Source organism: Tachysurus fulvidraco, chromosome 10 (genome assembly GCF_022655615.1).
Source record: "Tachysurus fulvidraco isolate hzauxx_2018 chromosome 10, HZAU_PFXX_2.0, whole genome shotgun sequence".
Classification (NCBI taxonomy): domain Eukaryota; kingdom Metazoa; phylum Chordata; class Actinopteri; order Siluriformes; family Bagridae; genus Tachysurus; species Tachysurus fulvidraco.
Window position 1 is genome coordinate 15996930 of NC_062527.1, and position 27846 is coordinate 16024775.

At 39.2% G+C, this 27846-nt stretch overlaps 1 protein-coding gene across 12 annotated transcripts in view; it reads left to right on the top strand.

The window, feature by feature from the left end:
- Nucleotides 1-27846, top strand: part of enox2 (ecto-NOX disulfide-thiol exchanger 2) — a 248762-nt gene that overhangs the window by 26923 nt on the left and 193993 nt on the right. For 11 of the 12 annotated variants that reach the window (XM_047819522.1, XM_047819519.1, XM_027165137.2 and 8 more), the window contains one exon: nucleotides 22491-22549. In XM_047819522.1, coding sequence (XP_047675478.1) covers nucleotides 22513-22549 — 37 coding nt within the window. In that variant the 5' untranslated portion in view covers nucleotides 22491-22512. Of the gene's footprint in view, nucleotides 1-3717; nucleotides 3886-22490; nucleotides 22550-27846 lie in introns of all 12 variants that reach the window. The other variant, XM_027165141.2, reaches the window with a different exon arrangement.

Sequence of the window (27846 nt, forward strand, 5' to 3'; positions counted from 1 at the left end):
TTGATATTACAAACACATAAGAAATTAAATTTGAAATAAAAGACACATCAGTGGTGTTCATTTCGCAAACTTTGGCCATACACTTTTTGACAAACTCTCCCTCATTAAAGGGCCGGGCAGATTTTGCGATCCCTGCCGCCACAAAAAAGCTTTACAGCCTTTACAGCAGCTTCACTTTTTGATTTTGCTTTCATGAGACTTTTTTTCATCTCCTTCACCTTCTGGAGCTTCTGCTTTACGTCCAGGTCCTCATACTTCTCATAATGTTTAGTTTCATAGTGTCTTCTTATGTTATATTCTTTCGTTACAGACACGTTAGCACCGTTAGCACACAAGACAAACAGGTCTGTCCTTTATATTCGTGAACAGATAATCTGCCTCCCTCCTGTCTTGAAAGCTCCTATTGTCCAACTTTCGTTTGGCCATTTTTGTGGAGGGAGGAATTAACTTGCCCAGTGTGACTGTAACATGGTTGTTAACGAGTGTCAACAGAGAATGAGGGGCGCTTGCTGTTCGTGACTACGCGTCAATACAGTGGCAAGGCATTCTGGGATTTGTAGTATTAGTGGAGCATGCGGCTAGCCAGCTGTAATACACATTTGATATGATTTCGCGGTCCAGAGTTTGACGCACCTGCTTTAGATGTTTTAGATATAGATCTACTGTATAGCGATGGCAAGTGTGTCCATGGTGAGAGCCGCCTTTAATGATGTTACCTGCCTGTTTCTTCACCCTGCAGTTGTACAATTCTTGGAGATTGGGCTGAGGAACACCAATAATCCTCTAATAGAAAGTAAAAGATCATTCTTACTTTGTTCGAGATATGAAAGATATGTGCTTGTTTACTTGCTAAGATGCAGTGCAACAATTAGATTTTACTGCTTACTCATTAATGAGTAGCGTACAATGCAAATAATGACTTCTTAGCAAGTTTAAATATCTTGAATATAGCCAGAATGATCTAGCATTTCTGTTTAAATTACACGACACCGAGTGCCAGATTATTAAACCTATTTCTAGACGTATTTTACCGCTTCACCTGACCTCAACTGGCACAGCAGTTACTTTTCATTATTTAATAATTACCCCCTATGCATTTTATTCCAAACAGTTATTCCTAACATACGTTCATCCCACTATATTTCATCAGCAACTCTATCATTTCATGTGCTGCATATTTTTAATCTTTATTTTATTTTATTTTTTTAAAATATTTTTATGTATTTATTTTTCCATTTATTTTCTTTGCACAGCCATTTATTTAATTCTTTTTTTCACCTCTACTTTGCACATTTTATTTGATCTCATTTTTATTTTCTTTGTCTATTTCATTGTATTTTATTCTATTTTATTGTATTTCATTGAATTTTTTTATAAAACAGACAGTCTCACAACAAGCATTTTGTACCTGGTACGTTCGTATATATGACCAATAAAAGTCGAAATTTTTTAGCTTCATATTTTCTTATTCTAGGCTCAGATTATTTTCTAACGTTCAAGCGTTAATTTCTAGATAGAAGCAGAGTTATCTAATAGAATAAGCTTTAAAATAGTACAATATGTAGATTCAGTTTATTGTCATCATTTCATTAAAAAAAAAGCAGATACTTTTGGCAAGATTCAAGATATTTTCTCTTGGATATGTTTTCACACGGTGTATTTTGATGCAGTTGTATAGCTATCAAAAATGCATCATGTTACCACCCGCACTGAACAGGCGAAATACTTTAATAATTCTGTTTATCTTTCTTTTTTTTGTCTTGGTAAAACTTTATACACTGAACTAAAGCCATTTTTTTAGACTTTGATGCTGGACTGTTTGTACCCACTTTGTTCTACTAAAATAGTATTTTGAGTTTCTAGTATTTAGTATTTTCTGTGTCCAGGCCTCCAGTTTGTGACTAGACTGGATTTAGATTTAAGCAACACTCGATTATTTTTTGTTTGTTTGTTTGTTTATTAAGCAATTTGACAGAAATCTTGATTTTTAGGAATCATTTTTATTCAGTTAATCGGAGTATAGCTATTTTGTTTCTTGGTCAGATGATTCACTTAAAAATCACACTGTTTCATTAGTTGTGCAGAATGCAGTGACCAATGTTTTTTTAAAGATAAACATTCACTGTATACTATGTGCACTGCTTACGGTGATGTTGAAGAAGTGCATTTTTTGTTCCAGCCACAGAAAGACAATACGTTTACATTAACGTCATTTGGCAGACGCTCTTATCCAGAGCTGCTTACATTTTTAGCCCATTCTATACAACTGAGCAATCAAGGGTTAAGGGCCTTGCTCAGGGGCCCAGCAGTGGCAGCTTGGTGGACCTGGGATTTGAACTCACAACCTTCTTAATAGTAATTCACTGATTTAAAGTCTACGCTACCACATTCACCAAAACAAAAATCGTAGTTCTTCTTTCATGTTCCATCACATTTAGGACAATATAGATTGTGTGATTTTTATATTTAATAGTTCATATTAATACGTATTTATTCAGAGACCCGATTCAAGATACAAGTAAAACATTTGAACATACACGGTATCTTTAAAAATAATCGGCAATCAAAACCGACCTTGTGGTGTTTATTAATGTCTATTAATTCAATAAAATCTCCTTCTTTTGTCAACAGCCTTATTCTGGCATCAATAATAGTCAAGATGATAATCATATCAGGTTTCACTTCAGAGTCACTAGCACCCAGCTATTAGTGAACAAAACTGCTGAGTCAGCTGGCGCTCCAGTTGAGAAGCAGCATCACTAACTGGATTTTTGTCATCTTCACTGTCGTGTTTTGCAGGAGATGAGCGATCCTCCACACTCAACTGTAGGCTAGCGTTCAATCAGGCTTCATGTTTCACTTTTACAAGACAGTCTAATCCTCGTGGGTTCAAATCTGTGTGTGTACAAATCACTTCCTTATACAACGAGGGGGAATTAGTATTCAGACACTTGTTATTATGTAATATACGTCCGGTGCATATGTCCGTGTCATATTTACACACAGATTGTCTTTTGACGCTGTACTTATTAATATGTATAGAATAAAATAAAATAAATAATAAGCTATACATTTTAAAAAGGTTTTCAGGAACCACAAATAACCGACATCATTATTATTTTTTTTCTATTCCAAGCTGTTTTTGCTCTTATAACTACCGTAAGAATTAATTAAATTTTTCATCGTTCATCCCTCAAGACTGCCTCTAATGAAACGCCTCTGATTTTCTCCCCAAATTCACCGTCTTGGATGAAGAGATTCTGAGTCACTTTCGTCCCCATGTCACGATGCTTCCACCACCATGCTTTTTCAGGAGCGTTCTTTATCCACTCTTACGCACAACGCTTCATTCTCCAAACACACGAAGATTAAATTATTCCTGCACAGTTGTATTTTTCTTTTGTCTGACCAGAGTATATTGTTACAAGGAGTTTTGATTTCACTACATGTTATAGATGGAATCTTTGTGCTTCTGTGTGTGGGATGTAGGAACAGACATGTTTGCAGTGCAGTTTACAGCTCTTCGTCGTTCCTGCTGCTTTCAGGTCGTCTTGCAAATCATTTCACATGATTGCTGCCTTCTTTGTTTTCTTCCTTATTTATAATGAAGGGAAATGTCTGGGAAAAATTAGTTGTATCGATCTATCCGTCTTTTTAATATAGTCTTCCATTCATTTCCCTTGATGAATAAATACTTTTTGTTTCTGTTATCCCCAGTGGTTCAGCGACAGGATCCTATGCTCTCACCATCGCCATCCGGGTTTGATTTCCAGGCAGGACTCCAACTGATCCACTGAGTGGTTAACTCTCAGTGCTGGTCGCAAGCTTGGATAAAATGTGTCAGGAAGGGCATCCGGCATAAAACCTGCCCCACGTCAAATATGTGTACAGGTTTTTTCTTTATATTTACAAGTACTTAGTCAAAAGACATTATAAGTGTAACTTCAACTGATTCAATACTTACAAACCAACCAATATAAATGACAATAAAACTGCCAAATCTTACCAGATGTCTCAAGTAGACAGTTGGACGTACTATATGGTACTTCTACACAAAACTGGATTGTGCTCCACAATTTGACAACCATTCGAAGCAAATCTGATTAGCTTACTGATTAGCTACACAAACTAGATCCAGGCAATGCTTCCAACTGAACTCATGTGAGTAAGCTAAAGAGTCTAATACCCTTTTTGACAGTGCCTTAGATTTGCAGGTTAAAAATGACTCGTATTACTGATTTATCCTTACGGATTAAAATTAAACGATCTAAGGATTTCCATCACTATGAGAGTACAAACGGATATATACTCAGGAAGTATATTAAATAACAAAAACAATGTCTGTATTCCACATCTCCTGACTATACGACCTTCTTTTAGAAATGCAGTGTTGCATTGTCTTTAAACAAAACAAAAAAAAAATTGTTGTTTTCAAATTATTCCTTTAGTTTGTTCAGACAGCCCCAGCATCGACCGGTGTGTTTGAAGCTAAGCCGAACACGCCGATAATTCACAGCCTTGCATTCTTTGTATTTTTCTCGGGTGGGCCGAGCGGCCCGGGCCGAGCGCCGGCTGCTAATCACAGTCCAAACAGCCTCTGCAGTATCCAGCAGCAGACAGTAGGTCTAGGAAGCACTGCTGAGTACAGAGGAGTTGTTTATCTGTGAAGGCATGCCCTCGCTCCATCATCATGCCCACAGAGACAGCACCATAAAGCACGTTTCTCACTTAGATAAGGTCTCCAGACTGGGTCTATCTGCCTGGCTTGCTACACTACATTGAAAGAGGGAGAGAGGGGGAGAGAGAGAGAGAGAGAGAGAGAGAGAGAGAGAGAGAGAGAGAGAGAATGAAGAAGGACAACTTGCATTTACTGTGTTGCCCTGAAATAATTCCTTAAGACCAACCTTCTTGATCTTTTTTCCGGAAGTTTCCTTTGTACGTGTGTGTTTTATTTTTCAACCAATTGTGAAAAACACTTTTCAGTGGAAAAGAAACCTTTATTATATGTCAGGTTTTGAGCTTTCTTGTGACCAAGATCACTTTTTCCCCTTTGTCTTTTGAAAGAGATGGGCTTTGTGCTAGCCCAACCATGACGGGCTTCCTTAGTCAAGGCGTCCGAGAGCTATATATGAACCAGGCCGAAGCGTTTTCATGAATAAAAAGGCAGGTATTATTTTATTATAGTGTGCCGTGAGCACGAATAATGCGCAGATCCTTGAAAGTGGGGGAATTGTTTGAGTTCCGTATAATTTTTCCATCTCTATATCAAATCTTATTACCGATCTCCACTTTCATTCGGCCAGGGGATTCCAAGCGTTATTGCACAACACCTGGCTGGTTTCCCCCTTGATAGAAAAAAAAATCTTTTTAAAACTTTTTAGAGCACTTTAATCAGATTGTAGATGTGTTTTTTTTTTCTCCTTTGTTAAATTAGTCTTCAATTTTGACACGGCATGGTGTTTGTCTTCTGTACACCTCACTTTAAAACAAATCTGTGTTGTAGTGCGTTCGGTTCCTCAGCACTTGTATCGAATTATACGAAATACAAATAGTGTCTGTCTCGAATGACATATTTTGTATTTTCACTAAAAATATAAACGCACGATAAGCTCCAGGAAGCACAATGACATTAAACAGATGTCTAAACTTAAAAATTATACATTTATTATTAAGTCCATAGAAAAAAAACTTTTATCAATTATCGCTGTAATCTATTTATGCCAAACAATCTGCTTAGTAAAAATAGGTCTGCTGACACCACGTCAGGCCTTGGCTGAGGTCAGTAGTGCAGCAGGAGGTGCGTCTATAGCCTTAATGTGAAATACTTTACAATTAAATGTTGTCTGCATAGACAATTAAACTCTATAAGTGTTTATCAGGGTCAAGTAATGTTCATTGAGGACCAAATTATCCGGGTCCACTCGGGTGTTTGTGAGCATTCAGTTCAAGTGGTGATTACTGGGGTCCAGGTGGGTGTTCATTTGGGTCTAGTTGGAATTCATCAAGGTCCAAGCAGTCTGTATCAGAGTCCACTTCAATGATTTTTGTCCAAGTGTATGTTAAAAATTGGATCCAAATGGAAATAATTGCAGTCTAAGCGGTAATCATTGGGGTACAAGTAATGATTATCGGGGTCCAAGTTGTGGTCATTAAGATCCAAATCACCAGGGTTCAAGTGATGTTCACTAGGGTCCAATTTGTGATCATTAGGGTCCAGGTGGGTGTTCAGTTGAGTCCAAGCTGTAATCATCAAGGTCCAGGCATTGTCCAGTTGATGGATCATTGTCCAAGTGGGTGTTAATAATGTGATCCAAACAGGAAATAATTACAGTCTAAGCAGTAATCAAGTGGTGGTCATTGGGGTATAAATCATCAGTCATCATCTGATGAGTCATCGTCGGAATATCAGATGCGATGTTCAAGCTTTAATCATTAAGGCCCAATTGATTGGTCATTGTCCAAGTGCGTTTTGAAAATGGGATCTAAACAAGTGATAATTAGGGTCTAAGCAGTAATCATAGGGGTCCAAGTGGGTGCTCATCAGGGGTCAAGCAGTGATCATTAGAGTCTAAGCAGTGATTATCGGGGTACAAGTGGCTAACCACTTCAGTCCAAGTGAGTATGCAGAGGGTTCATTCTGCTGATTCAGAGAGAACCCAATCACAGGTTCTTGACTGTTGACTTAAATAGAAGACGCATTTGAATCTGTTCAATCCTAATTTGCTAGTGCTAATGCTCATATAGTGGGCAATAGTCTCTATAAAAGGTAATCTATATTTTGAGTTTTAGAATGTAGTGTTTAAAATGTTCCATGTGGCCTCAGCGGTTATAAGTTTGACACCCAGACATTACAATGGCATCATACTACGAACCGAGGGCCTTTTGTTTCGGTTCCAGACCAGAGTTCCTAAACTAAAGTTTCTCAGTGGAAAGTCAGCTATTAATATTTAGCAGTGCATATGCTGCTGTGACCCACACACAGCTGGTCCAGCTGCCCCCACACTCACATATGTAGTGGCTTTTTGTTTGTTCCAGTAAGTTAGAAAGCCTTTGAAGCTTTGGAAAGAAAAAAAATAAAACCGTTAAAGAAAGTGGAAGCTATATGCTGTCAGCACCAACGGCTATTCTGAGTCAGGCAGTCAATTATTCTGTAAGCCATGGGCGCATCTCGAGTTTAACCCTTAAATGGGCTCAGCATTACAATCAGAACCTATGATGAACTAACAATGAGGAAATAGAAACAACTTGTGTGCTAAGGTTTGTGTTGTGTGTGAATGCTTGTACAATAGTATATTATTTCTTTCTGAGCTTTTGTGGTGGGTTAAAATTGAAGAGCTTTAAATTAAACCTTTAAAAAAAGATCTATTTAAAAATATAGCCGTGTACACGGTGTTTTAGCTACAGTCTTACAGGAGCAGTTTTATTTTACATCAAGGTGTTCTGTAAGCCGAAATTTCAGCTATATTTGGAGGAAAAAAAAAAAAAAGCGTTATCCAGCGGTGAATATCCAAATAATCCAGATGCAGGATATTGGTGATGATTCAACGTGTGATTCAGAGACACAGTGTGCTTTTAGACTCCATGACTTAATTGGCATGAAAAGCCTGCCTCGGATTTTGTAACAAACCTCATTCAGTCTCTGTGATGTATAATGTCTTGATTTAGCTGTACAGCAGAAGAGTGAGGGAGGAGGTGGCATGCGGTTCACTCTGGAAATATACAAGAACCAAGCAGTCAGTCAATAACTCAAAGAAGAAGCGTTCTTTCTTTCTTTCTTTCTTTCTTTCTTTCTTTCTTTCTTTCTTTCTTTCTTTCTTGCGTTCTTTCTTTCTTTCTTTCTTTCTTCCTTTTTTTCTCTTGTTAACACTTTTATCCATTTCTCTCTGTATGTGAGCATCAAACCTTTGTATGCTGCGGCGCCATCAGAAACCGTTATTTCTCAAAATCTCCGTTTTTTTGTCTTTTTTTTTCTTTCTTCTTTCTTCAGACTTAAGATCATGTTTACTTTCCCTACGATGTAAAAACAAACTTTGCGCTTGTTTGTTATGGCATTAATCTAGGATCTTTTCATAATTCTAATAAAAATCTAATCAATCCTCTGAACCGAGATTTGATTTACTTGCCATTGGGAACTTTGCCATAATTACAGCTGTAATTTTCACAAACGATCCCCAGGCGTGACTGCGACGCACTCAGAAATACTGCTGTCATGTACAGATTTGATGCTAACCGTTTGTGTCATACAAAATGAATTTGCAGCGTTATGACGCGTTATGAGTAGAAACGGCCGAGCCGATGAGCCGGGAAGTGTGTTCAAGCAGATATTTAGCTCAAAAACACAAAATGCTCAGTGTGTGCATTTAAATGTTACAGTTTATTGTTCGTTGTTCGGATTTTACCTTCTTTCTCAAATATGTATTCAGCGTTATTGGTACGGTACCTTGTGGGCAACATTCTGCAAAAGTAATTTTCTTTTTTGCCCAGCGCAAACCACAGTTCATGTTTGCAGAGGGCAAAGGGCAAAGTCTGAAGCAAAAAAGCGTTTGAACTCTACGATGAGATTTCCTTTTTTTTTTCCCGCTCACTATGGCTCTGGGTGGCGAAGACGCTGCATCGTGTAACCTTGGTGTCAGCAGTCTGTGCCGGTCATTTGAATGTGCAGGCACATTGCCAAAGATGAAGTTAATGACCTTAGATGCCACAATCAGCCTTGATGATAGTGCATCGCAATATGAGGGAATTGGTATTCATCGGGTCCACTGCAAGCGATGAATTATTAATGCCTGGCTGCAAGTAAACTTTTCCACCGTGTAGAGGTAGGGAGGGTGGCTGTGGGCTAAACAGTGAGATGGGAAGAGAATATGAAACGCACAGCTCCATCACAAATCGGAGTTTAGACGTACAGCCTACTCCGTTAACAGTTATGTCATCGTTTAATACCGCGTAATGTGGAAATAAATGAGTAAGTCTCAAAGGCATATAATATAAATAGAATCTAATACAATATGACCTTATTATAACAAACCCAATAAGGTGGTAATCGTTTCGCACCGTTAAAGTGAAGCTTGGCATATTCGCATATTATTTTAGGTAGCGTACTGTGTGCCAGAATTTCATAACTTTCCATGTGCATAAGTCTCGAGCTGTTCGGCAAGGCAGCGCAAGATATTAAAACTATTTGTAACGTAGTCTGTCAAGATGTCTTCTCCATGCAGAAGCTAGAACACCTATAGAAGCATTTATAGTGCAGCGATGTTAATGTATGTGCTAATATGCTTTCCTTTCATAAGGGATTAACCCGCTTTACCTGTGCCACTAAAACAAATATTACCAATATTACAGAGACAGGGTAAAAGCATGACTCAGCTTCTCATCATCATCAGCATCATCATCATCATTATCTTCATGGAATATGAGGTTTAAATTGTGCTGTGTTTCTTGAATGGGAAATGATGCATTGACATTATTAGTGTGGGATTTAAATGTCAAGTCACAGCTATGCATTACAGCAAGATTTCTCACTGCTGCTTTCGCTGTAGCTTAATTAGATCTTCTTCGATTTGGACACTGAGTTTAAGGAGGATTGTAGGCTTCATTTTTTTTAATGATGTCTTTTATTTTGTAAAAGACATAATTTTTTTTAATGATGTCTTTTATTTTGTAAAAGATAGACAGCTTAGTGACTAATTGCAAATAAAGGTATGATTTACATACTGTGTATACTATATGGACACTTGATCAGGACACCTGCTCTTCTGGGAAGGGGTTTCACTGGTTGTTGGGGCATGTGGGGTTTTGTGATCATTCAGCTACAGGAGAATCAGTGAGATAGGAACTGTGAGTTAAGGCCCTGGGTTGAAGGTCATGGTTTAAGCCCCAGGACCTCCAAGCTGCCAGTGTTGGGACCTTGACCAAGGCCCTTAACATCATGTGCTCCAGGATGCTGTAACATGACCCTGCACCCTGACCACAGCTTCCTAAACTATATAGAAGGGATATGGAAAGCAAATCACCTCTTAGTTCCAGTGAATGGAAATTGTAAGGCTGTAGCATACAAAGGCATTCTAGGCACTTATGATTTCAAGCAGCATTGTCTAGAATGTTTTTTGTGGAAGAACCACATCTGGGGGTCACTGCAAGACTTTTGACTGTACAGAATATATTATGGCATCCTTTTACATTGATAATTTGGCTCAAGGGGGGCACGGTGGCTTAGTGGTTAGCACGTTTGCCTCACACCTCCAGGGTCGGGGTTTGATTCCCGCCTCCGCCTTGTGTGTGTGGAGTTTGCATGTTCTCCCCGTGCCTCGGGGGTTTCCTCTGGGTACTCCGGTTTCCTCCCCCGGTCCGAAGACATGCATGGTAGGTTGATTGGCATCTCTGGAAAATTGTCTGTGTGTGTGTCTGTGTGTCTGTGTGTGTGTGTGTGCCCTGTGATGGGTTGGCACTCCGTCCAGGGTGTATCCTGCCTTGATGTCCGATGACGCCTGAGATAGGCACAGGCTCCCCGTGACCCGAGGTAGTTCGGATAAGTGGTAGAAAATGAGTGAATGAGTGTGAGTAATTTGGCTACATTTAACTTGCACACAATCCACGACATGGACAAAGTTAACATTTAAGAGTCTTGTTAAAAGGGTGGGACTTCACTGGATTTCTGCCATCAGCAATGAGCTCGAAAGCAAAGTGCAACTGTCACAAATCTAATGTATTTTGGGTGTCAGTGTGCCTCTTTTGCATTTCTTCTTTCATCCTTATGTCTGCCCAAAGCAAACATTTTCCTACATTTCTCTTTGAGTCATTAGTGTCTAACTTTCCCTCCTCGTTTCATTAGTATGGCGTTTCTCCAAGCTTCCACAGAGAGATCAAACCGTTTCATGCCGTTGGCCCACAATCCCGTCACTGACAGCTGCTGCCTTCTGTCCTTTTCTTTCTTTTCTCGAGTTCTATCATTCATCTCCTAGAGTATCCATACAAACCTGCCAGCAGTATATCTATATTTTAGATTCTTCCTCAACCCCCTTTTTGAGCTAGAGGGGGCAAACTTGATATATAGCTTAAGGCTATGAATGCTCATTTTTCTGCGCCTACTCCCCCTACTGTTGTTTTTTTTTTTTTTTTTTTTTATTTTATTCTTCCCACACTTTCACACATGATGTTTGCAAGTGCTGTCAAAATGCTATTTAACCATTTTTCACCACTAAAACTGGAACATGTCGGTAACAGCGTAGCATAAGGCTTAATAAACAACGTGACTACTTAACTTTGCCGAATGAATTAATACAACAGAGCCGTCGAATTTTGAGTTCTAAATGCGATCGATCTGAAAAAGTCGATTCATTTTCTGCAGCTAATGTCATAGGTTTCTAGAGTAACACCTTTCACAGGGAAATGTATGAAGGTATTTTAAGTGTGTAATTGTTCATATGGTGAAGCTTTCTCATAGGAAATGTTTATGGAAAAATCTTGAGGGCTTCGCTCTTTTTCTGGTTTCCTGGTTAAATGACAACCTGATTTTTTTTATGTCTGGTGGGGAATTATGATAGCTTAAGTGATGATGAAGAACAAGAAAAAAAAATAGTGTCATTCCTACATGCACAGAGTTTGCTCCTGGTTTCAATTTTTAAATAGATTTTTAGCCACACAATGACCTAGAAAGCTAGGTGATATTTTCTTGTTTTAATTGACACGTTTGTCTCCTTTAAGTCTTTCAAGATTTTCTTTGGCGTTTTGTGTTGATTCCCCACATTTCTCTGGCACATGCTTGCCCTGATGATGCTTCATATAATCACATTGCGAACATCTAACTAGACTTAAAAGAAGTTTGCTTTGATCATATAAATATATATATATATAATTTTTTTATTCTAGATTTTTTATATATTATTTATCTATTTATTTATTTATTTATTTATTTATTTATTTATTTATTGCGATGTCAAAGGCTTCACTCTCTGTGGCAGGTATAATTACAGTTTTCACCCAGTCATTAAGGAAACATCTTCGGTGTGTCAGTGCAGAGTAATTGCCAGTCCAATGCCGGCTTGAAGGAAAATTGAAATCAAGTAAGCATTCGCTTGTGTTCAACAGGTTTGAATTATTCATAGGTTCAAGTGTTTCCATGATCCTGTCTGTCTGGTGATAGTCGTGATGTTCTTATTGCCAGTTTATTCACTTCACATTAATACTATGTGTTTTTGTTACTTTTAAATCCGTTTTTTATTCCCAGCAAATCTAGGGCGGTTGCAGTCAAAAGCACTCGATCTAATAAAACGGAACATTCTGACAAACGTTGAACATCGATATTCAACATAGTCAAGCACCAAGTCCCTCTGGCTGCATTTATTACTAGATTTATTGAGATGTACTTGTTTTCGATCATAGTAAAATTCAGTGTCCTCGCATGGTGCCAGGTTTTCAATCTGTCAAACACATGGGTTTGCCCATTTGCCAAAAATGAAAGGGTTAGCCCATTAGAGACTGCCGGGAATCCCTTCCTCAGTCTTTGTATATTGGCACTGTATCCAAGGCAACTCATGCATATGGTTGTTATACACGAGTCCTCTGGTTCTTGGCACAATCTTAAATAACACAGCCATGTTTCTGTATAAAGTACACTTTTTGGAAATTGCTCTCTGTTTGGAGAACTGGTTTGCTGTCTTATGGTACCATATTGTCCCTGAAACCAAATTTTATTGCTTAGAAATTGCCATCTGCATTGCCTGTTGTGAATTTTCCTCCCGAGATAAGTTTGATGAAAATAAGAGATGTGGAGTGATGAACTTGGGAAAGCCAGGGCAGGAAAGTAAAGAAAATACAACGAGCATGCTGATGCTACACAATCTCACAATTGCTGTATTGCTCATAGTACATGACTTTTATCACTTTTATTATTATTATTATTATTATTATTATTATTATTATTATTATTATTATTATTTTGATGTCGCAATCATAGACAAGCGTCAGGTTTACCTAGAAACCACTTCCAATTCAGTTTTATTTGTATAATCAGTCCTTCATTGATTTCACAATTTTGCAATTGTAGAAACAAACACAAGCTGCGATATTTTGCATATTTGGTCCAAGACTCACCATGTGACATCATCACAAATCCATCGTTCACATTAACTAAGTTAGATGGCCAGCTAACTAGCTGCAAGTTTCTAACTTGGTTTCAGTAACTGAGTCTGGAGTTGTTGTTAGATTCTTAGTGTGTTGTGACTGTAGACAAACCTGTAGACAAACCAGTGAAAATATACCATAGTATTTTGTACATTCTTCACATCACTGAAGCAGTTTTAGTTTTTCATCCAGGTTCCCAGGTGCCATATCATTCTCTAGGAATTTTCATAGTGGTCATGACAGACCCAAAGTTGTGGAGCTTATTTTGTGGCACAATAAACTGAGCTCATACATAATGCTTACTGAAATATTCTGGGTTAAATGTCTACTTGGAAAAAGTAAATGAGAATTATTTTTTAAAAAGCAGATTTTTGGATTCGGTGTTACACATATTGTCTTTTTAAACTTGTCTGTCTGTCTGTCTGTCTGTCTGTCTGTCTATCTATCTATCTATCTATCTATCTATCTATCTATCTATCTATCTATCTATCTATCTATCTATCTATCTATCTATCTATCTATATAATAGTTCTGATGTGTGCTTCAGTACCTTTTCTTATCTCTTCTTTATCTATTTGCTTGCTTACTTTCTTATTTTTAAATTCACTTTTCTTAACAATTTACCTACTTTACTTTTCTTACTGTACCGAATCTGTACTTAAATACTTACTTACCTTTTCACAAGTAGCTACAGTACTTACTTTTCTACTTACCTACTTCCTTACTTGACTCAGCGTACTCACATACCCATCCTTACTTTAACTATTTACTTACCCACAGTACTCAGTTTCTTACGTGCCCTATTTACTCGATTTGCATATTTACTTAAGGAAACGATCTTACTTCTTACCTATTAGCTTTCTTACTTGCATACACATTTACCTTACTTATTTCCCTACTTACTTTCTTACTAACCTTCATACATAGTTACTGAACTTCCTTATTTTCCTACTTCCCTACCTACTTTCTTTTTAATTTAAATCGTTACCTACCTTGCATTCTTACTTGATTTCTAATTTACATGGATACTTAACTAACTTATTTACCTACTTGATTATATATTTTTTTTTACTTACTTTACTTTCTTACTTACATGGTTACTTACCTTGCTTATTTAATACTTATAAGATTACCTTACTTACTTATCTACTTTTTTGTTGAACAAAAGTACATTTCTGTACTAACTCCTGTGGCTCATTGGTAAAGATGCTGCATGAATTTTTGGGACGTTTAAATTCTTACAACCTTTGTTTTATCAATTGCAATGATGATAATGATAATATACACATTACAGAATATATATCATATGGTATAATTCCACCATGCTACCCAACCCATCTTCTCACATAAACAGCGTTTTTCACAATATTTGAACAACAAAGTCAAAAGCAGATGTATTTGATGCCCTCGGCTGCATTATTACATAAGCTGTTGTGGAGATTGCCTTGGCTGTCTGGGCACGGCGTACACCACCATCCGTCTGGCAGTCCTGTTTCTGCTGCAGCTCTCAGACCCAGGGGAGGTGCAGGTTCTGTTCAACTGGCGGAAGTGTCAAAAAAAAAAAAACAGGCCATACCAATGGCTTTTTTTTTCTTCCTGGGCTTTTGGTATGATTTCAAGAGCAGTGGAATCACATGGAAAAAAATAATAAACACAAAGCTGCTCGAAGATGAGAAAAAAAATCTTAGTGTCTGTATAGATTAAAATAAATAAATAAATAAATAAATAAATAAATAAATAAATAAATAAATAAATAAAAATGACACAAACTTTTCCTGTGCTAAATTACTACTATTCAGTGTCATTGCATATGCGGTAATGAGGAGTGAAACTTGATTTATCTTAGCACCCATTGTTCCTGTCACTTCTTCTAAATATAGCGATACTTTGCAAGAATATTGTCTCGCCATTCGCATAGTTTGTCCTTGTACTTGCTAACGTGATAATAGTCACTAAAATAACCTGATAATTTCAGAATAGTTCATTTATCATGTCGCCTCTGGGTTTTAGGTGCCGGTGCTTTGGAATGGTGGTGTATCTCCCTGATTAACACATGCCTAATGTTAAATAAATAAACAAATAAACAAATAAATAAATGGATAAATAATTAGAATAAAACATGACATGGCATGTGACATGTCGATTTATATTTTAGTGCAGCAGTATAACCAGCGTGTTCACTCCACCTTTAATAATGTCAGAACAGTTGGTGCGGGTGTTGGTGTATTTGATGAGAAGCTGCATGTTTGGAAATCCTATCATTTAACACTTTTCTGGTGTGCTGCCTGCCCTTTCAAGCGCTCCTGCTTGTTGTTGCTATGACAGTGACATATGAAGATAATAACTGCAGTTGGAGTGCACCGTCTTTTTACACAGAAGGCATTCAGTTTCTTTCTGGGAATAAAACATTTGTGAGTTTGACAAAGAAAGTAAAGAAATAAATATACATAAGGACACTATAACATATGTAGGGTTTAATTGGTTTAATCTGTGGTGCGAATTTTTGTTCAAGTCAGATCACAGCAGTCACACCGGCCGTCTCGGTCCGCTTACGTGTCAACTCCAGCACGAAGTCGACTCTGAATCGATTCACTACAGGAAGTGAACCGAATCTGCCATGTGTTTTAAGATGCAGGTCGAATTATTTTGCAGATTCAAAGATGCAAACTGAGGCACAGATGTATAGCACCGCTACAGAAATGCTCCCATGGTGGGTGTGATGAGAATTATCGCTTTTCACACCTCAAATAGTTCATCTTCTGTGATTGCAGAAACCAGCTAAACAGGATCTTGGGTTATGTCTGATGTTTTAGCACACTGCTAATACTTTGCTCAGGGTTAACAGTTAGTCCTGGCCCTTCAAAATCTGACGTTTCACACTGTACGTTATTAAAACCTTGATTAAGGTTAACTATTTGCATGGTGGCTTTAATTAACGGTTTACTGTACCTCTTCGCTTTGGCAATCCTGCTTCATCTTCACATGTGTGAAATAGGGATAAAAGCAGGGTTTAGACTGACATTAAGTCCAGTGTAAATAACAGTATAATGCATTTTAGTAATTTAGATAATTCAATAAATAAATGACTGGAAGATTTCCAAGGATACATTTTCAGATCTGTGTAACTCCTTTAATTTGGGTTCAAGCAATAGGCTAGTCTGAGTTTCTATATCCGTTAGCTTCAAGAAAAAGATAAAGTTCAAACGCATAATGCCATAATGCGCCTCGTTATAAAGCGAGATTTGGTGAAAGAAAAATAACGATACATAATAAAAACCTTGAAATGGGCTTTAACCATCAAAACCAGCATGGTTCCTTTAATAAGACCATTATGATGGAAGAATCCACAGAGACGTCTAACCATGCAATGTTTTCTAAATAAAAGGCTTGGCAGTTTGTCATTCTTACGCCAGGCTTACATTAACAGCCATGTAATCTGTGCGTCTTTAGAGTAACACACGGGAACGAACCAGCTAAAGTGCCTTGCTCTAGATTTTATTGCGTAGCTTTTATAGGAAAGGCCTAAGGGGAATTTGTAGAGAGAGTGGAAACGGAACGGTGCTCATAAACACGGTAAAAGCTCTCCTGGGGCCGGAGAGACACTTTTAAGTCCACTGACCATCATGATCAGACTGAGATTTCATGGAAAGGTTTGGCTTTTATGAAAAAACACGATTGAAGAACGTGTTTTTAGGTTTAGGAGGAAGCTCTCGGTGTACAATCAGTCTCTCGGGCCGTATCTAACAGCCTGCGTGCGCAGTTATCACAGGGTGCTGTACTCTATATTTTATTACTTTCTTCAGATTAATGCCTGATTCCGTCTAAATATTTAACCGCATTTTGTCAGCCACTATTATTGCTGTAAATGAGTCAGACATGTCAGGGCAAAAAAAAAAAAGTGTGTATGGAGTTGATGTCGAATTCATGTCGTGTGCACGTATATCATTCCGGTTTTCCCCGCTGCCTCGTGCATTTATGCATTACAGTTAAGCAAACACTTTAATCGAAACCACTTAATTAGCCAACCCTGAGCACTAGGAATAAGCGATTGTGAATGGAGTTGAAAATGTCATGTTTGTAAAGTGTCTAATTCCCTCAGTCGGAGTTTTAGGTGTGATGTTGCTATAGCATTTAATTAGTGGGTTTCTTTTTTTTTTTTTAAACAAATAAATCATCAACTCTAATCCTGCTAAAAATAAAGAACAGGGCTACCAGTTTACACTCTCACCAGCCATGAGGAAATTCAGTTGACCTGGAAAGACTGCGGTTCATCCACGCACATATATCGCATTTAGAACTCATCGTACCTTATTCTCTATTACGACTAAGGACCATTATTATTTCTAATTGCCTCAATTAATTTTTGACAGCTCAAATTGTCAGTGTAACCGGCAAATTAGCCCATCATCATCATCATCATCATTATCTCTGAGATTAATTAAGAGCAGTTTCTACATATTGTCAGAGTATTGTATTAATTTAGACTTCACTTTTTTTTTTTATAAACGTCAGAAGCTAGATTAAGAATAAAGTGTTAATTATCGCTAGGAGAGATGCGTATGTCAGGTTACAACTCACTTCCCAGTGGTGTTTTCATAGTGCATACCCATATAAAGTTGCTCTCTACTGTCTTGAAAATAAGGCTAGGTGCAGAAATAGATCAAATAATTTATAGGAAAATAATCAACCGATCGGTGTGTTTTATTCCCCTTATGCCGCAGCAATCTGCTAATTAGAAATGTACGGTGTATCCTCCTATAGGCGAGACCAACACGTCCGAAAACGGCAACACTTGCGTCTCTTGAAACGTCAATTTATCGACAGTTTTCACACACTTTTACTTTTTTACTAGTTTACTGGGAGTGTCCCAGTGTAAGGTGTTACTACAGAAACAGACCGCTGTTATAGAAAATGAACAGAGCCTTGAGCACTGAACAGTGGTATAGCTGTGTTATCTTTTATATACAGTATATGAACACCAAACTGCTCTCTCTCTCTCTCTCTCAATTTTTTTTTTTTACTCATTGGTTTCTATTTTTTTTCTCTTCAATTTCTCTCATTTCTTTCTCTTTCCCTCTTTTGCACTCTACCCAGTGGTGACTTTACACCTTGTCCCCAAAATACAAGGAAAAAATACACATGCTAAATATACAGTACTTGTGTGAGTATCAGAGTACTACGGGTGATTGTTTAGCGGATCCTGTGTAGAGGAGCGAGTCTACTTGATATGGGATTACAGTACTTAGGGCGTCTTGTTTTTTTTTCTGGTGCTCATTCTTACACATTACATGGCTAGCATAATAAACTAGTGCTGTCTCTGTGAAGCTGCAGGGTCCGGAGCAAGCGTACAGTCTGATAAACACCTAAGCCATCACCTTGTGTGTGTGTGTGTGTTTGTGTGTGTGTGTGTGTGTGTGTATATATATATATTCGAGAAAGAGAGAGAGATATGCATCGATACAGTTATTTCTCAGACTGAACACACTATAGATATATGGGTATGCTCTAGTAGGGATTTGTGTTATTGTGGGTTTTTTTTTTATTCAGCTCTGTTTATGTTGAATCCTGATAGCAATGCTGAGTGCTAAGAGCAATGAAAGTTATTGCGTATAAACAGTACCTTTATTAGAGACATTGAGAGTGGCCAACAGGCCAACCCGAGCACACAGGGTTCAGTATGAAGGTATCCGTGAGAGATGTGTGCAGCGTGAGCATCTGTATCGTCACGTCACTGCTCCACACTCAGGAATACCTTCGTATGCAAGCAGCTTGCATCACCTATCATCACTGATAATGACTTTGCTTATTTAGTTCCAGTTCAAATCTGTATCCGCTCGAGTCTTAACCCTCTGAGATGTTACCTGGATGATCTAAGACTGGTTATATGTTTTGTGAAAGTTCTCCACGCGTCCCTTGTTCGTTCCGAGCCGTTAAACTGCTCACTGTTCTTTAGGAAAATCCTCCAGGTCCTAAAAGTTCCTTTTCCAGCATATTCCTTCTGCATATTTCACTCCTTTCACTCGCTATATGATGCTGAGATCCAAGTTTTTACATTTAGGACAACTGAGTGACTCGTATTACAAAGATACAAACATTAATGTACTGATGCTCAAGAAGGCAACAAGATGCATTATGAGCCACGGGGGGTGTAAACTTTTGAACTCTTTCGGGATGGTTATTTTGTATAAACATCTTGTTTTTGTTTTTTTTTTTCCTTTAGTGTTGTCTTTCAGAAGTTATTAAATATTCATCCCGGATTGTTTTCAAAAGAGAAAATAACAATAAGCTGTACTGATCATCCTGTTTAAAAGTTTACACCCCCCTGCTGTTAATGTATCATGTTGCCTTCTTGAGCATCAATGGCAGTTTTTTTCCTAATAGTCGTGTAAAATAATGGATCCGAAAATCACATAGTGTTGAAAAGGAGTGAAATATGCAGAAGATTCTGGAAATGCAGTTAAAGTTCTGGGATGTTTAGGACCTGAAGGAACAGTGTGTAGTTTAACTGCTCAGGACAAACAAGGGACTCATGAAGAACTCTCACTATACATATAAACACTAAACATATTCTAAGGTAAAGAATCGTGCAGACATAAATATTTGATTCATTCAAACTTTTTCATTACTGTTAATTCAGTTTTTATCGTGTCTCGTGGCTTATATGTACAATTGTCTGCCAGGATTCTTCCAGGAATATGTAAACCTGTGACTTCATCTGTATTTATCTTTTAGATCGGGTTATAGAGAAGATTTATAAAGGTTTATTGACTGTCCTTTTCTGCTTCATGGTCCTTCCGTCTCATTCTTCTGTACATCCGAAACGAAGAGGTTGCACAGACCTCTACAGGATTTTTTCCATTCGTTCCTTTAAATTTAAAGGTCTTCTGAGGAACACATCAGCAAACGGTTGCACTTGTTTAGAGCGTAACCTCTTTAGAAACCTGGAACTGATATCTATGCAAAGAAGCCGAGCACTCTGCAAGCGAGCGGGAGTCCTGCTCGGCGCCCGCCCTTCACACTAGGGCAAGATCACTCGAGAAAATAACCACGAAGCAAACATTCTGCCTACGAGTCGTTTGAGCTCAGGTGAAAAGGACTAACGTGCAGGTTATGATTAAGGTCAGTGTGTATCAGCAGGCCTTATTGATCGACAGGGAGTGATGAACTGCGGTTATTCTAAAGCTTGACCTACAGCTGCAGCTGCTACTTTGCTCCACGGGGGAACGTTTCTCCGTAATGAACGATCCCGGTCATTATTCGACTCTCTCTCTTTCTCTCTCTCTTATACGTTTAGCGCTATAATTACTGCTTCGCTGTACTCGTGATAACCGGCTGGTCATAGCATATGTGCTCGCTAATTTGACAAGTGCTCCCAAGATTATAACCAGAGCTATTTAGGATTTATGGTCGGGTTTTTTTCTTTATTTATTTATTTATTTTAGCAGTATGTTAGATTTTTAATACCTGGATTTGAGAAAGCTGACAGGAAGGTACAAGATGACACGAAACATGATCCATGTCGTGTTAATTTAATTCGGCGTGTGCTGATTAATTGAATATTTTACGAGGGTAAAAGGCAAGCTTGTGTTCTTAATTAATACGCGTCTTCTATTACGGTTACCTTATTGCCTCCGATTAATTACGATATGCACGTAAACGTAGCAAAGTGGCAGGACATCGAATTCTTTCCTGTAGAATTCACCTGTCTTTAATAGATTTGGTTAGATTTTTTATGGAGATCAGCTCAGATACAGAGCAGCTGTAGGTCCGTCCCTGCGACTTCAGACTGACCGGTAGGTCACACGTACAGTACGCTGGTATGAAGACAAGGCTCTCATGGTGGCGTAAGGATATGCCCACTGTACACGTTTTATTTCCGACATGCTTTCATGGAGTTTGCCGATCCATCGGCTCGACACCCAGACCTGTTATAGTGCAAGCAGTCAGCGCTGAACCCTGACCTCGGAGCAAAAACATCTCTGGTTGTGCTTTTACTGTGTAAGGTATCCATGGGTAATTCAACTCTGACTTTCCCTGCGTTTGAGGTGTTTTAAAAGCAGCCATGCTCGAAATCGATTGATTTAGTTTTGGTTAAGTGAAATAGAATAGCACTATACTGAGTTTTATTAAGCTTTAGCAGGGCTACATAGGGCCTTTTCATAGGGCTAAATAGGGCCTTCATGATGCCTTATACCTGATAATATTTTTATAAAGGCTTATTCAAGCAGTCATTGGCTGTCAATGAGGGGAATGGTATTGAATGAGTTTGTGAATTTGTGTGTGTGTGTGTGTGTGTGTGCACGAGTGAGTGTGCACGAGTGAGTGTGTCAGTAAGTGTGTGTCAGTGAGTGTGTATGAATGAATGAGAGTGTTTGTGTGAGAGTGTGAGTGAGTGAGCGAGAGTGTGTGTGTAGTGTGAGTGTGTCAGTAAGTGTGTGCGAGTGAGTGTGTGTCAGTGTGTGTGTGAATGACTGAGAGTGTTTCTGTGAGAGAGTGAGTGAGTGAGCGAGAGTGTGTGTAGTATGAGTGTGTGTGAGTGAGTGTGTCAGTAAGTGTGCGTGAGTGTGTGTCAGTATGTGTGTGTGTGAATGAATGAGAGTGTTTGTGTGAGTGAGCAAGAGTGTATGTGTGTAGTGTGAGTGAGTGCGTCAGTGAGTGTGTGTCAGTAAGTGTGTGTGTGTCTGTGAATGAATGAGAGTGTTTGTGTGAGAGAGTGAGTGAGTGAGCGAGAGTGTATGTGTAGTGTGAGTGAGTGTGTCAGTAAGTGTGCACGAGTGAGTGTGTGTCAGTAAGTGTGCACGAGTGAGTGTGTGTCAGTAAGTGTGTGTGTGTGTGTGTGTGTGTGTGTGTGTGTGTGTGTGTGTGTGTGTGTGTGTGTGTGAATGAATGAGTGAGAGAGTGAGAGAGTGAGTGAGCGAGTGTGTGTGTGTGTGTGTGTGTGTGTGTGTGTGTGTGTGTGTGTGTGTGTGTGAGTGGTGTCATATCCAGAGTGTATTCCAGTCTTGCTCCCAGAATTCCAGAGATCCAGGGCAGCCCTGACCAGGATAACAGTCCTACTGAAGATGCATGATTGAAATTCCCAGATCGGTAATCTTGAAAGCAGTGATGCAACAAAGTGAGGGGGGAAAAGAGATGACTATTGGCAGGAACAAAGTATCGCTGCTGCCAAATAGTTTTGCATTTCTAAGCTCAAGGGCACTTTATTGAATCTCTTGCGCTGGCTGATGAAATGAGTCAGGTTTCTGTCGAAAATAGCAGAGAATTATTTCAGGTCAACGTAAATAAAAAGAAACTGCCGAGATTGCGTGTCAGCTTTACTGTAGGAAAGGAGAGCTGGATTGTTAGATAATGTATTCTTCTTTTCACAGGAGCGCTGCAGTGAGAGAAGCGATGTACAAGGATTACAGATCTACAGGCAGAGCTGCAGGTAAGAGCCGAACACGTCACAGACGTACACAACCTCGCCGTCACAGCAAGCGCCACAGCCACTTTCTGACTTTCCAGCTGGGAAACGTGACTCTGCTGCCACGGCTTCTGCTCTGCACTTGATAAGTCCGTCATCGCCCGCGTGAGGAGAGCGACTCCCGATAACAGCGTCTCGTCCCAGGAGATCCATGTTTCACGTTTGATCAGAAGCACAAAGCTAAACCTTCACTAGCCTCTACAGCTTCTCTCTGTTCCTAATGAATGGCTAAAAGTTTTTCTATTCAGAGGGCAGATATGAGATGATATCGGTGCAGTTTGACAAGTTTCAGGATGCGTTTTGCTAACCAGGAGTCAAAACGTGGGTTTCGAGCCGCACGTCAACACGAATAGTTCCAACAGTCGCGCCGGCGTTCTGAGAGGAAGACTGACTCACAGTGAATTAAATAAGAAAAGTTTGCTAAGTTTTAGTTCCATGGGGTTTCCTAGATAAGATATGCATAATTTATATCAGCGCTTCAAGCATCCTCATTTCAGTACAACTTCCAGTAGTTATACAAAGGTGCTGAAAGCTAACCGTTGGACATCGATTGCTTGACAAATTGATGTCCAAATTAATGTCAAGAGCTTTAGAAGTAACTTTCCCTCGACTAGCTTTTGTTTGTTTTTGTTTTGTTTGTTTTTTGCTTTGTTCCACTGTCAGAAATACCCTCCGGATTCTAGGAAGAAACTTGTACAGGATTCTAATAAGGATTGATTTCATATTCTGGAATTCTTCCTGTAAGATTCCTGAAGGAATTGAAATGGACAGAAATATCTTGTAGGAGCAATAACATGCTTTTAATGACATGTAGCTATTCAGGGCTACACGAAAATCTTAACTGTATTTAGTCTTAGAGTATTTTTATGTCATTAATAATAGTAGTATTGTAGTATTCTTTCTTTCTTTCTTTCTTTCGTTCTTTCTTTCTTGCTTTTATTCTTTAATTTCTTTCTTTCGTTCTTTCTTTCTTTATTTATTTCTTTCATTCTTTCTTTCTTTCTTGCTTTCATTCTTTCTTTCTTTTCTTTCTTGCTTTCTTTCTTGCTTTTGTTCTTTCTTTCTTTTTTCTTTCTTGCTTCCGTTCTTTTCTTTCTTTCCTTCTTTCTTTCTTTCTTTCTTTCTTTCTTTCTTTCTTTCTTTCTTTCTTTCTTTTCTTGCTTTCTTTCTTGCTTTCTTGCTTTCTTTCTTGCTTTCATTCTTTCTTTTTTCTTTCTTTTCTTTCCTTCTTGCTTGCTTTCTTGCTTGCTTGCTCATAAGTGCAGGTTGTTGGCTTTACATTCGTTACATTCAGCTTATACACTCGCTCAGATTGGTGATTAATATCAACTAGATGAAGCAGAACTTGTTTTATCAGTTTGCATGGGCTCCACTATTTTTTATTTTTTATTTATTTATTTTTTGTATTCCTTCCTGCGAGGACTTTTTCTTGTTAGCAATGTCGACCCCTCTGTTTACATGATGATTTATTTCCAGTGATTCACTGTACCGCTGAGCTTTTCCTGAACGCAGGACAGATGAATGAAAACCACAGCGTAGGCCTCTCCGAGGTCCAGCACAAAGGAGACTCTGGGATCAAACCCAGACAGTCCGATTGAGCCAGTCAACAAACGAGCGAGTCTGTGAGGGAAAGAAAGTAGTTAATTTTGTGAAAGCTCAAAGGAACAAGGTGTCTGTAGGAGATGAACGTGTTTTTTTTTTTCTTTTTTTCAATTAAGCTCACGCTAGGCTGCCCACAGCGGCAGGGTCACTGCGAATTCGGAGACAGACGACCGGCCTGTCATACACATGGCCGCTTTTACACTCGATAGTCTTGAGCTGGAGCTGCAAGAACCGAAGCCGTCTTTACTTAAGAGCCTGACTCCCATTAACCAGAACTATATCTCATCATTCAGTAGGAGGCATGTCTGTCAGTTAAACGCTCAAAAAGACACCTTCGTTGTCTCCGCTCTGGCACTTGTACCCTTCAAAGTAAGTTTTCCTTTGGGTTAGCTCTTGCTTTATACCTCGGAGTTTGGCTTTGCACCTGATTACTTGCATGAGCATGAGGAATTGCTTTCCTGTTCTCTCGTCATTGGGGAACGGGGGAAGGGGTGACAAGGTGTTGGGGGGGTGAGGTAAAGGCTATAAAGGCTCCGCTCTAGCTGTGACTGGCATCAGAGCAGTCCGTAATGAGCTCAGGGTCCAGGTGAATAAGCCAACTTAATGAATCCAGGGTGTCTGATTGATATAATGTATAATAGAAGCGAGGGCCACAAAGTGGCCAAGCGCCGGACTCGCTCTTGTGCTGCATGACTCAAAACCGGCAATTAATATCGCTCGAGCTTTTCTGTGTTCATAAACTTCAGCTGTCTGTTGTGGCTTTAAGCATTCTGAGTGGCATGAGCGAGCGGTGAAATTACTTTTCGAAAAATCTCAGCAGTCTTTCTCTTAAAATATAGAATTGTCTGGGGAATATTGGATTGAGCACACAGCCAATATTTCATATTATTCCAGGATTTATCATGCTCATTTCCGTAAAGCCCTTCCCGTCACCTCCTTTCTCAGACTGTAATAGTATAATTCGGCGCACGGTGACCCACAGCCGCGGAGCGATAAGGAAGCGATTCCTGACACATTCCGGGCAACAGAATAAGGTTCGAATGCTTTGCAGCAGCATCAGCCACCCAAATCTATCAATATTTATTTGGCAGGTTGGTCCCAGCGCTAATCCAATTGTTGGTAATATTGCTCTAGTTCTGTATCTCACTACTGTCCTCCACAGGGACGTTGTGCTCTGGCCACAAAAATGCGTCCCATCATGCATCATCCTCTTGAGATTTCCAGAGGCTTAATGTAGCCAGTTCATATTTCGTATGCACTGACATAACACTTAGACTTCACGGGGAGCACAGGGACAGATTACAGCACAATGAATTTCTTTCTTCACATATCCCAGCTTTGGAAAAAAAGAGCACAGGGTCAGCCATGATACAGCATCCCTGGAGCAGGGAGGGTTAAGGGCCTTGCTCAAGGCCCCGACAGTGGCAGCTTGGCAGTCCTGGGGTTTGAACCCTGAGCTTTAACTGTTAGGGCCACCTGTGGGTTTTCACATATCCCAGCTAATGAGGAAGCTGGGGTAAGAGCGCAGGGTCAGCCACGGTGCAGAGCCCCTGGAGCAGTTAGGGTTAGAGGCTTTGCACAAGGGGCCCAACAATAGTAGCTCGGCAGTTCAGAGGCTCGAACCTCGATCTTCCAATCAGAGACTCAGCGCCTTAACCTCTGAGCCACCACTTCCCCACAATCTCACAATCGGGACACAGTCTCACACCACACACATTCACACACTACAGACAGTTTAAATATGTAAACACTCAGCTACAACGCAGGTTTTTGGACTAGTAGAGGAAACCAGAGGACCTGGAGGAAACCCATAAAGCAAAAGGAACACATGCAAACTCCAAGGTTATGTATTTAATTTCATACTCATTATACAGTTTTGGTCTATGCCTGTCTATGTTCACGTGTGCGTGTCTGTGTGTGCGTCCCACCGTCGTCAAAAGAATCGCATATAAAATTAGTTACCACTTCAAATAAGAGGCAAGAGACAGTGTTGTCTACATGATTCATCTCTCTGTTCACTTACACTTGAGGTCTGTTCTGGTGCATAAATCAGCTGTAATGATAAATAACGACAGGGTAATTAAATACAGGAGCCTACAAGCAGTCCATTGGCAGGTTCAGACAGATGATTAAAAATACTATTAGAAATAATTGAACAGAAAATTCTTTCACCCTTCGTGTTTCCTAGCAGACTCTATAAAACACACCGAACATGACAAATGCCTCTACTTTGTGAGCTAAAGTACAATAATATATTTAATAAATGAAATTGATGTTAAGAAATGAGTAAGAAATACATTGGTTTTAGTAAATACATGAATTTTGTATTCATTTATGAATAAACGTGTCTCATTATATCTTACACACATTATGATTTCTTGACCTTGAGTTAGTATATCTGAGAACGAAAGCTCTGACGAATGCTATGTGCTGGATCAGGCGTTAATTCAGTTGATATCAGATTCATAATAACAAGGATATCATTGCCATATTGTTAAATTAATCCATATATCCAGAGATGAATTATTCATGTGGAGGGGGGGCACGGTGGCTTAGTGGTTAGCACGTTCGCCTCATACCTCCAGGGTTGGGGGTTCGATTCCCGCCTCCACCTTGTGTGTGTGGAGTTTGCATGTTCTCCCCGTGCCTCGGGGGTTTCCTCCGGGTACACCGGTTTCCTCCCCTGGTCCAGAGACATGCATGGTAGGTTGATTGGCATCTCTGGAAAATTGTCCGTAGTGTGTGAGTGTGTGAGTGAATGAGTGTGTGTGTGCCCTGTGATGGGTTGGCACTCCGTCCAGGGTGTATCCTGCCTCGATCCCTGATGACGCCTGAGATAGGCACAGGCTCCCCGTGACCCAAGAAGTTCGGATAATCGGTAGAAAATGGATGAATGAATTATTCATGTAGCAAAATAAAGATTTTTTTTTTTTTAGTCTGTATTTTCTATCCCATTTTTTTTCCTGGCTTAAAAGCAATGCTTGTGTTTAACAGCAGCGGTGCACGCTTCTCCGCCTCTCCTTTTTTTTTTTGCATTGTCTGAATACTCAGATATAAAAGTGCAGGTGTATAACCTGATTCTGAATACTCACACATTTGGGGGTGTCTTTTTTTCTTGGTTTGAACTTATTTCCTTCCACCGTTTCCGTGTGTCGTTGCTTCGTCTTGTTTGTCCTGTTTTCTGATTAGCTGCTGCTTTTTTTTTTTCTTTTTTTTTTTTAATAAACTGCCCCTTCCTGCATCTAAATAATGCCCCATCTTCACCAGATCCACTCATTCATATCATAATCATAGCCTAGCACAGGGGTAATCCATTAGTTTGTCATGAGGGCCAGTTTATATACTGGTAAAAGCACCCCATGTGAGGGGCAGGAGAGATCTGGCATGCAATGTGTGTGATGACACAAAAATATAGGCACCCATATGTTGTATTTTTGCACCAGAAGACACCCAATTAAGCTTTTTTACAACATTTAAATATACTTGTGCGGTATTTTGAAACGGCATAACAACTTCATTGCATCGTAAGACACACATGTAGGTTTTTTCTACATTCAGATGGGTAAATCCGAGAGTTATATCACATCACACTCACTTAAGTGCTCATAACTAAAGCAAAACAGTTCACAATAGTGGTGTAGGTGCAGGGCTTTGAGGGA